The sequence below is a fragment of the Budorcas taxicolor genome, chromosome 14, assembly GCF_023091745.1.
Source record: "Budorcas taxicolor isolate Tak-1 chromosome 14, Takin1.1, whole genome shotgun sequence".
Lineage (NCBI taxonomy): Eukaryota > Metazoa > Chordata > Mammalia > Artiodactyla > Bovidae > Budorcas > Budorcas taxicolor.
Window position 1 is genome coordinate 32,705,326 of NC_068923.1, and position 13,552 is coordinate 32,718,877.

The 13,552-nt window shown below is 38.9% G+C and overlaps 1 protein-coding gene across 1 annotated transcript in view; it reads right to left on the bottom strand.

Annotated features, from left to right (window-relative positions):
* SPIDR (scaffold protein involved in DNA repair) overlaps positions 1-13,552 on the bottom strand; it is a 284,321-nt gene that overhangs the window by 161,612 nt on the left and 109,157 nt on the right. The window contains exon 7 of the mRNA XM_052651854.1: positions 4,996-5,096. Coding sequence (XP_052507814.1) covers positions 4,996-5,096 — 101 coding nt within the window. The remainder of the gene's footprint in view (positions 1-4,995; positions 5,097-13,552) is intronic.

A 13,552-nucleotide genomic window follows, 5' to 3' on the forward strand; every position in this document is an offset into this window, starting at 1 on the left:
TCAAGTGGCTATCACGAAAGACATGGCAGGTGGAGGGCAGCTGTGACAGGTGCAGGGTGGTACGTATGCGAGAAATAACTAGTTGGGTGGGCCAAGACCCAAACCAAGAAAGCTCATATCACAGGCTCCGATGGTGATGGACACTTACTCCAATACAAGAGGCAGTCAATGGACATTTTTTAAAGCAGGCAAGTGATAGCAGATTTGCCTCTCAGCATAATGACCCCAACAGGCTGAAAATGAGGACAGGCAGGGGCAGGGAGACCAGGCAGGGGCTGACGCAGTAATCCAGGTGCAAGGGGACAGGGGCCTGAGCTTGTGGCAGATGGGATCGCTGAAGAGGTCTCACCTGAGAGAGAGCTGTGAGGTAGAATCACCAGCACTGAGGGACTTAATGGGTTGAAAACATGTGCAAGAGACCATGGGGGGCAAAAAAAGAGAGCCCATGGAAGACACTCGGTGTGTGGGCTGGGGTAGCAGGTGGCAGGCACACTGGTCCGCTGGGTCTGCAGGCACCGAGGTGCCGGTGGTGCTGGCGCTGGGCCAGGACAGTTTCCAGACTGCCCAGCAGTCCTGAGAGTCGGGGGGTTGGCATGGAGATCCTAGATTATCCAGGAAGGGGACACAGAACAGAAGAGGTCAAGGCAGAAGCCTGACAAACACCTGCTGAAGCTGCACACAGAGGAGGACTCATACAGGAGGAAAGTGTACACAGGAGGAGGCAGACCAGGAGGCAGCGTGTCCCTGAAGGAAGGGCGACCGGCTGCGTGAAGGCTGCATGAACACAGCTCCGAGGAATGACCACTTCCGCATACTGGTGGAGATGGAGCAGCGTCACAGGGGATGGAAGCGGGTGTGCTCAAGTTGCTATCCTTGTAAATCGCTGTCACAGTAAAAAGGCAGTTTCCAATTTGTTTTCCAAATTTTATAAGGCATTTTATTAATTCAAGAACTTACTTATTCTGCATGCGGGCTGCAAAGTTTCCTATTTTGTAACAGAATGTGTTCGGAAAGCTTACGAGCATTGTGTGATAAGCAGCCGCCCACTCTAAGACCACCTTCCTGCAGCAACACTTATGGGGAACAGCTGGGGAGCAGGCCGCCAAGTCAGCCGGCTCACTCCCCTTCCTCACCATCTTCCGGGGAGACAAAAGCTGTCAAGCCTGGACTCCCACTTTCAAGTAGGCTCCTTCAGGCACCAAGGTCCCAAGTGGAAATTACAACCTCTCTGAAAGTAAAATGTAAAAGTAAAAATGAGCTGGCAGAGTTTGGAAAGATGGACTGGTGAAAAGGTTACGATGACACACTCAAGATTTCACATCAGGACAAAGGCCGACACGATACTGAACTAGGCTGGAGGGTCAAACAATTGCTTGAGCAAGCCAAAGGGAATGCTGCCTTGCCAATATCAACGCTTTTCTAAAGGTCAAAACTAGCATTTTGAACATAAAGATAATTTTTGTCATTAAAGAGGTCCCAATTTAACTCTATGAATGAATTTTTATTCATTGAGCCACATATGGAATTCAACCACAGATATGTGTTACACACTATATAATTCATTTAGAATGGGCTAACTTTGCAGTCTTATTTTTGGATAATTTACAGAAGAAAACAGAAATAAAGATTCTTTTAAACCTCAGATCTATGAGAAAAGAATCTGTAGAACTACCGTTTTTCTTTTCATGTAAAAAGAAATGGAGAAAGCACAGATTAAATAAACTTGCAGGGAATCTGAAAGCATCATTTAATTCTGCTGTGCCACCAAATCTCATTACATAGGTTTTTAGGTAGAAAAACTCACAAGAGATGAAAAATAGATGTGGCAGAAACAGCTAAGGGGTGACACACATTAGCTGGAGAGTTGAGTTTGGTGTCAGTATCCCTTCCTCTCTCTCTGGTCCCATCAATATTTTAACATAATTATGAAATAACTTGATCATATGAACTCTTTTCTACTAACTTACAATGATCACTGGAAATGACAGTCATTTGGGACATGAAGTTACAGTTCTAACAGTGGGTAAACTGGTATCATAGTTTGTTTCCTGACTTAAATAACTCAAAGAGTATTAATGTGAGTTCCTCTTGCCCATGACTACAAAGAGCAATATTAAATACCACTGCCGTCCCTAAATGTGGGTTCGAATATAAAAAGCAGAAAAAATAAAGCTTAGACACTAATCAGCTTTCTGGTTTTATTGGTCAGAGGGAAGCTAGAAATACTCCAGAGGCAGCTCCCTTGACCCCAGAGGAAACCGGAAGTTCAGAAAAAGAACTGCAGCTAGACCTGCTCAGCACCCTGGAGCTGACCCACACTGAGCAGGTCACAGGCAAGGTCCCTTCACTTGAAGCAAAGGGTAAATAAGTAAGGTAGACCAAGGAGTTGAAGAAAACATTTTAAATGAGATTAAGACTTGGACCTAGGAAACTGCAACCTGTTTCAGGCCATGTCATTCTCATTCCATAAATCTGAACAAACATGTATTGTTTTTAAACTTGTCATATTATGTCAAAAACCCCATGTCCTCACAGAAACTAAAAATTTAACAGGCACAATACTGCCAAAAATCAGACAAATTAAATAAACAGCCAACCACACGCCTCTCTTTCCTAGCTTTAAACTCTCAATACTAGAATACTTAGACCAAGTCCTATGTATTTTCTATCAAGTATTTTTTTCAAGTAATTGAAGGATCTTAGTTTACCAACTAACTAGGTTTGGCAGAAATAATCAACCATTTACTAACACCAAGACAACTTTTTATTTATGAGAAAATACTGCAATGAAGAAAATAAGAAGGACACGGCAACCTACTCCAGTATTCTTGCCTGGAGACTCCTCCAGGACAGAGGAGCCTGGCAGGCTGCAGTCTGTGGGGTCGCAAAGAGTCGGACACTACTAAGCACAGCCCAACACAAGAAGACAACACATATCTACAAAAGCCCTGGTTCTTCGGGCTCACATCACTGTCACTGTATAGAAAATGCTGGCCCTGTCATTCCTTCTTCCTCTCTTGACCACTCGAGTGGGCAGTCTTGAACATGACCCTGTTTCAGGGGCCTCCCGAGTCTCAGACGGGTCCCTGGGAAGCACTGAGAAAGAGGCAGGGGCCAGATTTCTGGCTTCTCACTCCAGCAGGGAGGAGGGAGCCCCACTCCACAGGGGCCACTACTCTGGATGCTTCCGGAGCCTCAGGGGCACAGCAAAGGGCGAGGAGGGCTCCAGGAGCAGTGCCCGGGACCCGCTGTGCCCCTGGAGATGAAACTTCTGAGCGCTCCCAGTTAATGATGCTCAAAGACAAGGAGCATCTTGTTACATGGCATTGTAACAACTGCCTCACTGAGAAAATCAACCTCAGTTTTAAAAATATTTTTTAAGTGGAGGATAATTGCTTTACAATGTTGTGGTGGTTTCTGCCATACAACAACGCAAATAAGCCATAAATACATATATGTATATCCTCTCCCTCTTGAGCCTCTCCCTCTCTCCCCCTATCCCACCCCTCTAGGTCGTCACAGAGCACCAGGCTGGGCTTCCTGTGTTATTCAGCAGCTTCCCATTAGCTCTCTGTTTTATACATGGTAGTGTATATATGTCAATGCTACTTTCTCAATTCATACTTCCCTTTCCTTCCCCACGATATGTCCACAAGTACGTTCTCTGCGTATCCATTTCTTCCCTGCAAATAGGTGCATCAGTTTTTTCTAGATTCCACATATGTGTGTTAATAAACAATATTTGTTTTTCTCCAACTTACTTCACTCTGTATAATAGGCTCTAGGCTCAGAGGGTTTCATCACAGAGATACCCCATGAATCCATCCCTGAATTTCAGCTGTTCACTATATGTCAGTTCCTGGGACTGGGGAGACAGGGAATTACCTCTATTTAATATTTACAAGTTTTTTTTCTTATTTATCAGTTGCTATAAACATACAGAAGTGAGAAAATACTTTTTCATATTGAAAGGAAAAAAAAGTCTTCTGCCAGCCCACAAAGGAAACAAAAGACCAAACAGTGAAATGTTCTTCCTAATATATGCCTATAGTGAGGTATATCAAAAGTAAAGAAAAAGACACAACTTATTACAAATATCAAGGAGAGGATTCATAGGTCTGAAAAATAAGAAATTCATCAAAGAGAAAAACAAAATCCAAATTTTTAAATACAAAGACTTCTAAAAGAATAATCTATTGGAGTTGGTCTTATTCATGTTTTCAAATTAATAGATAATTTTTGTCTTTTTTTTATTTTGCTTTTCTCTTTTACTCATTATATCAGTAAGTACCCTCTATTCTCAAATGAAAAAAAAGAAAACAAAAGCAAGATTCCAAATAAGCTATCTGGTGTTGATGAGCCAAACAAAAGCTCATCTGTTCCCTTCAGTCTCAGCACCCAGTCATACTTGTTTCACTTGGTATTTTTCTTGTCCCACCTCCAGAAGATACTCTCTCAGCTCTATGCTTGACCATCTGGTTAATTCACTGTAATGAGAAGTTGAAGCAGCAACTTCTAAGCTCCATACTGCACCTCATTAGAAGGGTCCTACATCAATTCAGTGAGACAAGGACTTGGGATACTACTGAAGCTAGTGTTTACTGAATGTCTGTTTCAGGGGTGTGTGTGTGTGTGTGTGTGTGTGTGTGAGAATGATATGTGTGAATGTTTCAGGTGTGTGTCTGTGTATGAGTGATATGTGTAAATGTTAGGTTAGTGTTTACTGAATGTCTGTTTCAGGTGTGTGTGTGATGTGTGAATGTTGTGTGTGTATTATGAGATGCAGTAAGATGTACTGCTTACTATGGGTCACAGTCGCAACAATCAGAAAGCTACTGAAACAGATAAAGCAAAAACAGATATAATACAGAACCCTCCAACTCAGATCTTTGGCACCTAGAGAAAAAGGGGTAAAAATAGTAACGATCAACTTTATATATTTTAATGTAAATACCTGGCATATTCTTTACTCACATATACCTGTGCAAGCCTTACCTGAAAGTGTCTTTTGGTAAGAAAGACCCTGATGTCTCCACAAAGAAATGGTGGATCTCTCTCGATTCTGCAGTCCATTAAGTCTTTCTGCTAGCCCGCCTCTGTTCAACAAATTATAATGTATTAAGTTTAGTGAAAAGAAAAGCTTCAGAAGAGTTGGAACATTTATATTTTATACCCTCCAATCAGGGCATGCAAGTTTTAACTCATTTGGCATTACATTCTCTTCCTACAGGTCAAATCCTTCTACGTTAGTTATCTCCTTTTTTAAGACTTCTTGGATGATCAGTTTTCTGATTCTTAGAAATGTGGGCTCCTCTGAGATGAGTCTGACTTTCTGACTACTCTTTCTTAGTTAACTTACTCCATACATATATACTGATTATGCGTTTCCTGCTATGCCGAGCCAAGCACAGGTGCCAAGGATGTGAAGAAGGCAACAAGCCACACCACGGCGGACCTTATAGTCTAATCTGCAGACGGGCAAAAAGATAAGTGTAAAATGGGTTCAGAATTGTAATCAAGAATAAAACCTGCACCCAGTTGACAGGCAGAACACTCAAATAATTGAGGATCCAGGTATGAGCTCATTACTTGACCTAGAGATAAGTATTAACTGTAAATACAGCAAGGATATCAACATTATACAAAGGAAAAAACTTCCATGAATGGAAGGAAAATGACTCATAATAAAGGATACACAGGCACTTCACAAGAGACCCGATCTATCAATGAATAAATAGATATACAGATCAATTATAAAGCTCATTTGGGTTTTTCCATGAACTACCTACATTCAGAAGAGTCAGCAGTTCCTAACCTATCTGTGACCACAAGAGAAACCATCATCAGGTGTTAATCACCATTTGACTATGTAAGTCATCAGTGTATTATCTCATAAAATTATGTTCACTGATCATTTCACTACATTATCTCATTTTATTCTAATAATATTCCTTTGATGTAGAAACAACAGATATCAACACCCAACTCATACATGAAGAAAGTCAGAGCTTAGAGAGAGGTCAGGAAAATTCTTCACTATTGTATAACTAGCCAGATGAGGAAACAGAAAGGACACTGTGTTTGGCATTTAGTCAGTCTTCAAGGAATGCTCGTCACTGCCATTGCTGACTCTGTTAGACTTTTACTTGCACCCTGCACTCTTTCCACAGGGATTAAAAGACCTCATTTTAATATGCATTATATGTATTATCACTACAAATTACTTCATTTTCCTATTAGGTAGTTTTTTTTCTACAGGCACTAATTATTTCTGAATATGTATGTGTGAGAGCAGCATATATTACAGGAAATTTTTAAAAATTCTCACAATCATATATATGCCAAAGCATCTCTACTTTATACATATGTAAGCCTTTCTTCAGATCATTCTGTTCACATGAAGTGACTAAGCAGGCACTATTGGCATCCTCACGTTACACATGACAAACAGAAGCACTGAGAGTGTAACACTGCGCAAGGTGAGACATCTGCTGAGGGGCACAGCTGGGTGAACACCAGGTCTGGCTCCAGGGATCACAAGCTCAAGACTCAGTGACACACCTACTGCCTCTTCAGGAATACCTGCTACTTAAAGATACTAAGAATACATAGAAAAGCAGAAGACCGTATTCTCTGCACAATTACCTATTTACCAAATGCTTGTTTTCAAGCTTATGACTTTAAGGGAGAAGGAAAAAAAAAGACAAAATACAGTCTGAAAGCATTATCTTACAAGTGAACTTAGGATTGAAAGGTAAAAATGAAGAGGAAAAATGAATGAATGCAAAACTGTCCTCCACATGCAGGAGCATCTGAAGCCTGAGAGAGAACCTACATTCCCGCCCAGGCTTCGGTCACAGGATTCCTCTGTTCCAAGAATTCCTGCAGGGAATTCTGAGCAGGTACACCAGAACTCAGGAATGGAAACACCATGATCTCTAGTCAACAATCACAATTCCAGTAAAAGTCTCTTGTATATTTAAAAAAAAAAAAGACTCAATAAGGCTGTGCGATAATATACGCAAAATAATTTTTTTCTTTTTCAATTTTATTGAGACATATTTGACAAGTAAACTTGTAAAGTACATACGGTACATACAGTGGTGATTTGATATATGTATATCTGTGAAAGCATCCTCTCCTATTTACTCAGCTGATAGATCCACCACTTCACATGTTTATCTTTTTTTCTTTTTTGATGTAAACATTTAAACTCCACTCTTGGCAAATTTCAGTTGTACAATGTAGCGTTCTGAATAACAGTCACCATGTTTACATCAGATCCTCATAACGTACTCACTTTATGACTAAAAGTTTGCACTCTTCTCGCATGAATATACTCCCAGAAGTGGGACTACTGGATAGTATGGAAGAATCTACTCAGTTTTCTCAGAGCCTCCATATTGTTTTCCTTAGTGGCTGCACCATTTATACTCCCACCAACAGTCCACAAGGGTTCCCGCTTCTCTGCATCCTGGCCAGCACTTGTCATTGCTTGTCTTTTTAAAGACAGTCATTCTGACAGGTGTTAGGCGGCATCTCAGTGAGCTTGGACTTGCATTTTCCTGATGACAACTGATGTTGAACACCTTTTCTCACATCTTTGGTCACCTGAATGCCTTCTTTGGAAAATGTCTATTCAATTCTTCTGCTCATTTTTAAAAGCAGATGGTTTGATATTTTTGCTATTGAGTTGCATGAGTTAATTATGTGTTTTGGATATTAACCTTTATCAGAAATCATTTCCAAGTATTTTTTTCCATTCTGTAGGCTGCCTTTTTCATTTGCTTCTGGTTTCCTTTATTCTGCAGAAGCTTTCTATTTTGAAAAATTCCACTTGCTTATTTTTGCTTTTTTTAGATTTTCTTTTGGTGTCAAATCCCCAAAATCAATCACCAGGACCAAGGTGAAGGAGATTATCACCTATGTTTTCATTTAAGACTTCTATGTTTTCAGGTCTTCCGCTGAAATCTAACACCTGAGTTGTTTTAATGAGTGGTGTAAGACAGGGGTTCAGTTTCATTCTTTTGTATGTGGCTGTAGAATTTTCCTAACACTATTGAAAAGACTATCCTCTATCCATAGTATATTTGTGGCTCCACAGTTATGAGTTAATTGACCATATGTGCACAGGTTTACTTCTGGACTCTCTATCATACTCCACTACCACTTTGAAATATGGTTTGAAATCTGGAAGTGTGATACCTCTAACTTTGCTCCTTTCTCAAGATTGCTTTGGCTATTTGGGGTCTTTGTGGATCCACATAAAGTTTAAGATTGGAATTTTGATAGGGGTTGCACTAGATCTGTAGATAGTTCTAGGTAGTATGGACATTTTAACCATACTAATTCTTTCAATCCATGAGAACAGAACAACTTTCCATTTATTTTTGTCTTCCTCAATTTCATTTACCAATGTCATAATTTTAAGTGTATCTTTTTTTACCTCCTTGGTTAAATTTATTCCCAAGTATTTTATTCTTTTTGATGGAACTGTAAAATAGGATTGTTTTCTTAATTTTTATTTTGGATATGTTTGTGGTTAGCGAACAGAAATGCAACTGATTTTTGTACACAGATACTAGGGACTATTGGTTCCAGATCAACACAATGAATTTATTAGCCTAATAAAGCAAATCACAAGAAACTTTTTGGTTTCTTCATACATGTAAAAATTAAGTTTACACTACACAGTACTCTATTAAATGTACAACAGCATTATGTCTTAAAAATGTATATATCTTAATTTTAAAATGCTACTAAAAATGGCAGAAAAACACAGGTTGTTTCAATCTGTAAAACAAAAATACACAATATTTGTAAAATACAATGAAGCAAAGCACAAAAAAATGAAGTAGGCCTATACTGAGTTTGTATCCTTTACTGAATTTATTTACTACTTCTCACAGTTTTTTCAGTGAGTCTTTAGGTTTTCCTGTATAGTATCATGTCATCCGTAAATAAGACAAGCTCTAATTCTTCTGATATTTAGATGTCTTTTATTTCTCTTTCTTGCCTAATTACTGTGGCTAGGACTTTTAGTACTGTGTTAAATAAAAGTGACAAGAATGAATGAACATCTTTGTTGTTCTTGATATTAGAGGAAAAGCTTTGACCTTTTCGCTGTCAAGTATGATGTCTGCTGTGGGTTTGTACTTTGTGGTTTGTACAATGTTAAAGTACATTCCCTTAACACCCAGTTTGTGGGAAATTTTTTTCATAAACGGATGTTGATATCTATAAAAACATTTTCTGCATCTATTGAAATTATATGATTTTTTTTGTCTATCTTATTAACATGATATATCATGTTGACTGATTTGTGAAGAGTAAACAATCCTTGAACCTCTAGAATCAATCCCAATTGATCTTGGCGCATAATCCTTTTAATATATTGTTGAACTTGATTTGCCAATACTTTTATTAAGGATTTCTGTGTCCATGTTCATTAGGAATATTGGTCTATAATTTTCTTTTCTTCAGGTGTCCTTGTCTGATTTCCATATCAGGGCCATGTAAAATGAGTTTGCAGTTGTTTCCTCCTTTTCTCTCCTTGGAAAGAGTTTGAAAAATATTGGCATTAATTCTTCATTGACTATGAGACAGAATTAAATAGTGAAGCCATCTGTTCTTGGATTTTTCTTTGTTGTGAGGTTTTTGATTACTGATGGTAAAGAATCTGACTGCAGTGCAGAAGACCCAGATTTGATCCCTGGGGAGGGAAGATCCTCTGGAGAAGGGAATAGCAACCCATTCCAGTATTGCCTGGGAAATTCCACGGACAGAAGAGCCTGGAGGGCTAAGGACAGTGGGGTTGAAAAGAGTCAGACAGGACTGAGCAACTCTCACTTTCTTTCAATCTCACTAATAGTTCCTCTGTTCAAATTTTTAATTTTACCTTGATTCAGTCTTGGTAGGTCAAATGTTTCTAGGATTTATCCATTTCTTCTAGGTTGTCCAATTTGTTGGTATATAATTGTTTATAGTACCTATCATAATTCTTTCTATTTATATGATATTAGTTATAATGACTCCCTTTTTAGTTCCAGTTTTGAGACTTTTCTCCTTTTTTTGTTGTATCTAGGTAAGTGTGTGTCTATTTTGTTTAGCTTTTCAAAACAACATTAATCATTTCCATTAATCTTTTCAATTGTCTTTTCGATCTATATCATATACTTCCCTACTGATTTTTACTATTTCTTCTACTAACTTTGGGCCTAGTTCTTCTTTATATGATTCTTTTAAGTGCAGTTAGATTGTTCATGCACTGCTGACTTCATCATTATGAAATAATTTCCCTTGCTTCTTGTTACAGTTCCTGGCTCGAAGCCTATACAGTATGATATAAGTAGAGCTACCCCTCTTTCTTTAGGTTTCCATTTTCATGGAATATTTTTTTCCGTCCCTTCACGTTCAGTCTGTTTCTCTCTACTTAAAGGTGATGTTTCTTACAAGCGGCATTTGGTTGGACTTTTCTTTAAAAAATCCATTCAGCTACTCTTTGTTTTTTGATTGGAGAATTTAGTCCATTTATACCAAAAGTAATTACTGATAAATATGGATTTATTGTCGCCATTTGTTCATTGCTTTCCAGTTTTTTGTAACCCTTTGTTCCTTTTGTCTTCTCTTTGTCCCTTTCATTTCAATTTGTTTATTTTTCTCTATGATATGTTTTGATTCCTTTCTCTTTAACTTTGTTATCTATTATAGGTTTTTTACTCTGTGGTTACCACGAGGCTATATAATACATCTGGTATTTAAAGCAATCTATTTGAAGCTGATAACAACTTAGGTTAAAATGCTTACTAGAATTCTATACATTTACTTTATCCCACTCTGACATTTTATGTTTTTAATGGTACAATTTACATGCTTTTATCGTATGTATACATTAACAAAGCACTGTAGTTACAGTAATTTTAAATATTTTTGTCTTTTAATTTTCATACTATATTTAGAGGTGATTTACTCGCCACAACAGAATTAGAATATTCTGAATATAATGATATATTTACATTTACCAGTGAGATTTATTCTGACATGTTTCCCATTACTTTTAACATCCCTCTTTTCAGTTTGAGGAAGTCCCTTAGCACTTACTGTAAGGCTGCTGCTGCTAAGTCACGTCAGTCGTGTCCGACTCTGTGCAACCCCATAGATGGCGGCCCACCAGGATCCCATCCCTGGGATTCTCCAGGCAAGAACACTGGAGTGGGTTGCCATTTCCTTCTCCAGTTCATGAAAGTGAAAAGTGAAAGTGAAGTTGCTCAGTCGTGTCTGACTCTTCACAACGCCATGGAAGCCTACCAGGCTGCTCCATCCATCAGATTTCCCTGGCAAGAGTACCTGGAGTGGGTTGCCATTGCCTTCTCCTACTGTAAGGCTAGATTAGTATAATTGATGAACTTCTTCAACTTTTTTGCTTCATCTCTTGTTCAACTCTGAAGGACAACTTTGCTGAGTACAGTATTCTACGTTGGCATTTTTTCCCCTTTCAGCACATATCATGCCACACACCTCTTGTTTGCCAATGCTGTGCTAAAAATCGACTCATAGTTTTACTTGTGTTTCCTGGTACATACTACACTGATGTTCCCTTGCTGTTTTTACAATGATCTACCTTAACTTGTGATAATTTCATTATATGTTTTGACATGGGTCTGTTTGGATTCAACTTACTAGGAATTTTCTAGACTTCCTGGATCTAGATATTTGTTTCTTTACCCATCATAGGTAAGTTTCAGGCATGATTTCTTTGAATGAACTTTCTGCCTGCTTCTCTCTTCTCCTTCTAAGACCCCTACAATGAAATACTGGCCCACTTGATGGTATCTCAAGTCCCTGAAGGTATCTTCAGTCTTTTCCATTCCTCTCTCTTTTTGGTTCTCTGTTTGGATGAATTCTCCTGCCCTGTTTTTGAGTTCACAGATTCATTCTTCCATTGGATCTACACTGCTGTTGAAACACTCCACCTAATTTTTCAATGAAATTATTGCATTCTTCAGCTTTATGACTTCTATTCGGTGCTTTCTTATATCCTCTATCTCTTAAAATTTTCACTTTGCTATTGCATTATTCTCCTGACCTCAGCGATCATCCTTAGGACTATTATTTTTGAACTCTTTTCAGGCAACTCATTTATGTCTCTGTCCTTAAGGTCTGTTTCCAGAGTTTTCTATTGTTTTCTTTTTTTTTTATGTATTTCTCTTATTTTTTCATTTTGCTTGACTCTATGTGTTTAGGAGAACAACCTTATTGTTCAGCCAGGCCTGAGTTCTTGGTTCTCGCAAACTTTTGTGAACATCCAAGATGTCTTCTTTGTTCTCAGTGGTTCCTGGAAGTTGAGAGTGTGCCAAGAGCTATCAGTGTCCCAAAGGTAGAATCTCAGTCAACAGCTTTTAAAGTACACAAGTAACCTTCTGCCAGGAAATACTGGGAGCTGGGCATTTCCGTGCACTCCCTCTGTGTTGAGCCCTTTGGGGATAGCCAGATAAGAACTGCTTCTTTATTTGCTACTGTCCTGCTCAATCCACAAATGCCAGTCCTGCTGGCCGTCAGACACAGGCAATCAAGGTATGTCCTCTGGGTGGCAGTCACAAAAGCTGAAATGACAGACATGTGCACAAGCCTCTTCTAGGAGACATCATCAACCTACAGCGATGTGGAGTGAGAATGAGAAGACGTCACCTGCTGGCCTCCCATGTATCCAAGGAGAATGGCAGTCAGCAGCCTAGATGTGTGATAAATTTGAACCTGATCCTCAGGTAACTGTGCAGTAGTTTGAGCATTCTTTGCCTTTGAGCATTGCCTTTCTTTGGGATTGGAATGAAAACTGACCTTTTCCAGTTCTGTGGCCACTGATGAGTTTTTTCAAATTTGCTGGCATATTGAGTGCAGCACTTTCACAGCATCATCTTTTAGGATTTGAAATAGTTCAACTGAAATTCCATCACTTCCACCAGCTTTGTCCATAGTGATGCTTCCTAAGGCCCACTTGACTTCACATTCCAGAATGTCTGGCTCTAGGTGAGTGATCACACCATCGTGGCTATCTGGGTCATAAAGCTGTTTTTTGTATAGCTCTTCTGTTTCTTCTTGCCACCTCCTCTTAATATCTTCTGCTTCTGTTAGGTCCATACCATTTCTGTCCTTTATGGTGCCCATCTTTGGATGAAATGTTCCCTTGGTATGTCTAATTTTCTTGAGGAGATCTCTAGTCTTTCCCATTTTATTGTTTTCCTCTATTTCTTTATATTGTTCATTGAGGAAGGCTTTCTTATCTCTCCTTGCTATTCTCTGTAACTCTGCATTCAAATGGGTATATCTTTCCTTTTTACCTTTGCCTTTCACTTCTCTTCTTTTCTCAGCTATTTGCAAGGCCTCTTCAGACAACCATTTTGCCTTTTTGCATTTATTTTTCTTGGGGATGGTCTTGATCACTGCCTCCTGTATAATGTCACGAATCTCCATCCATAGTTCTTCAGACACTCAGTCTATCAGATCTAATCCCTTGAATCTATTTGTCACTTCCACTGTATAATCATAAGGGATT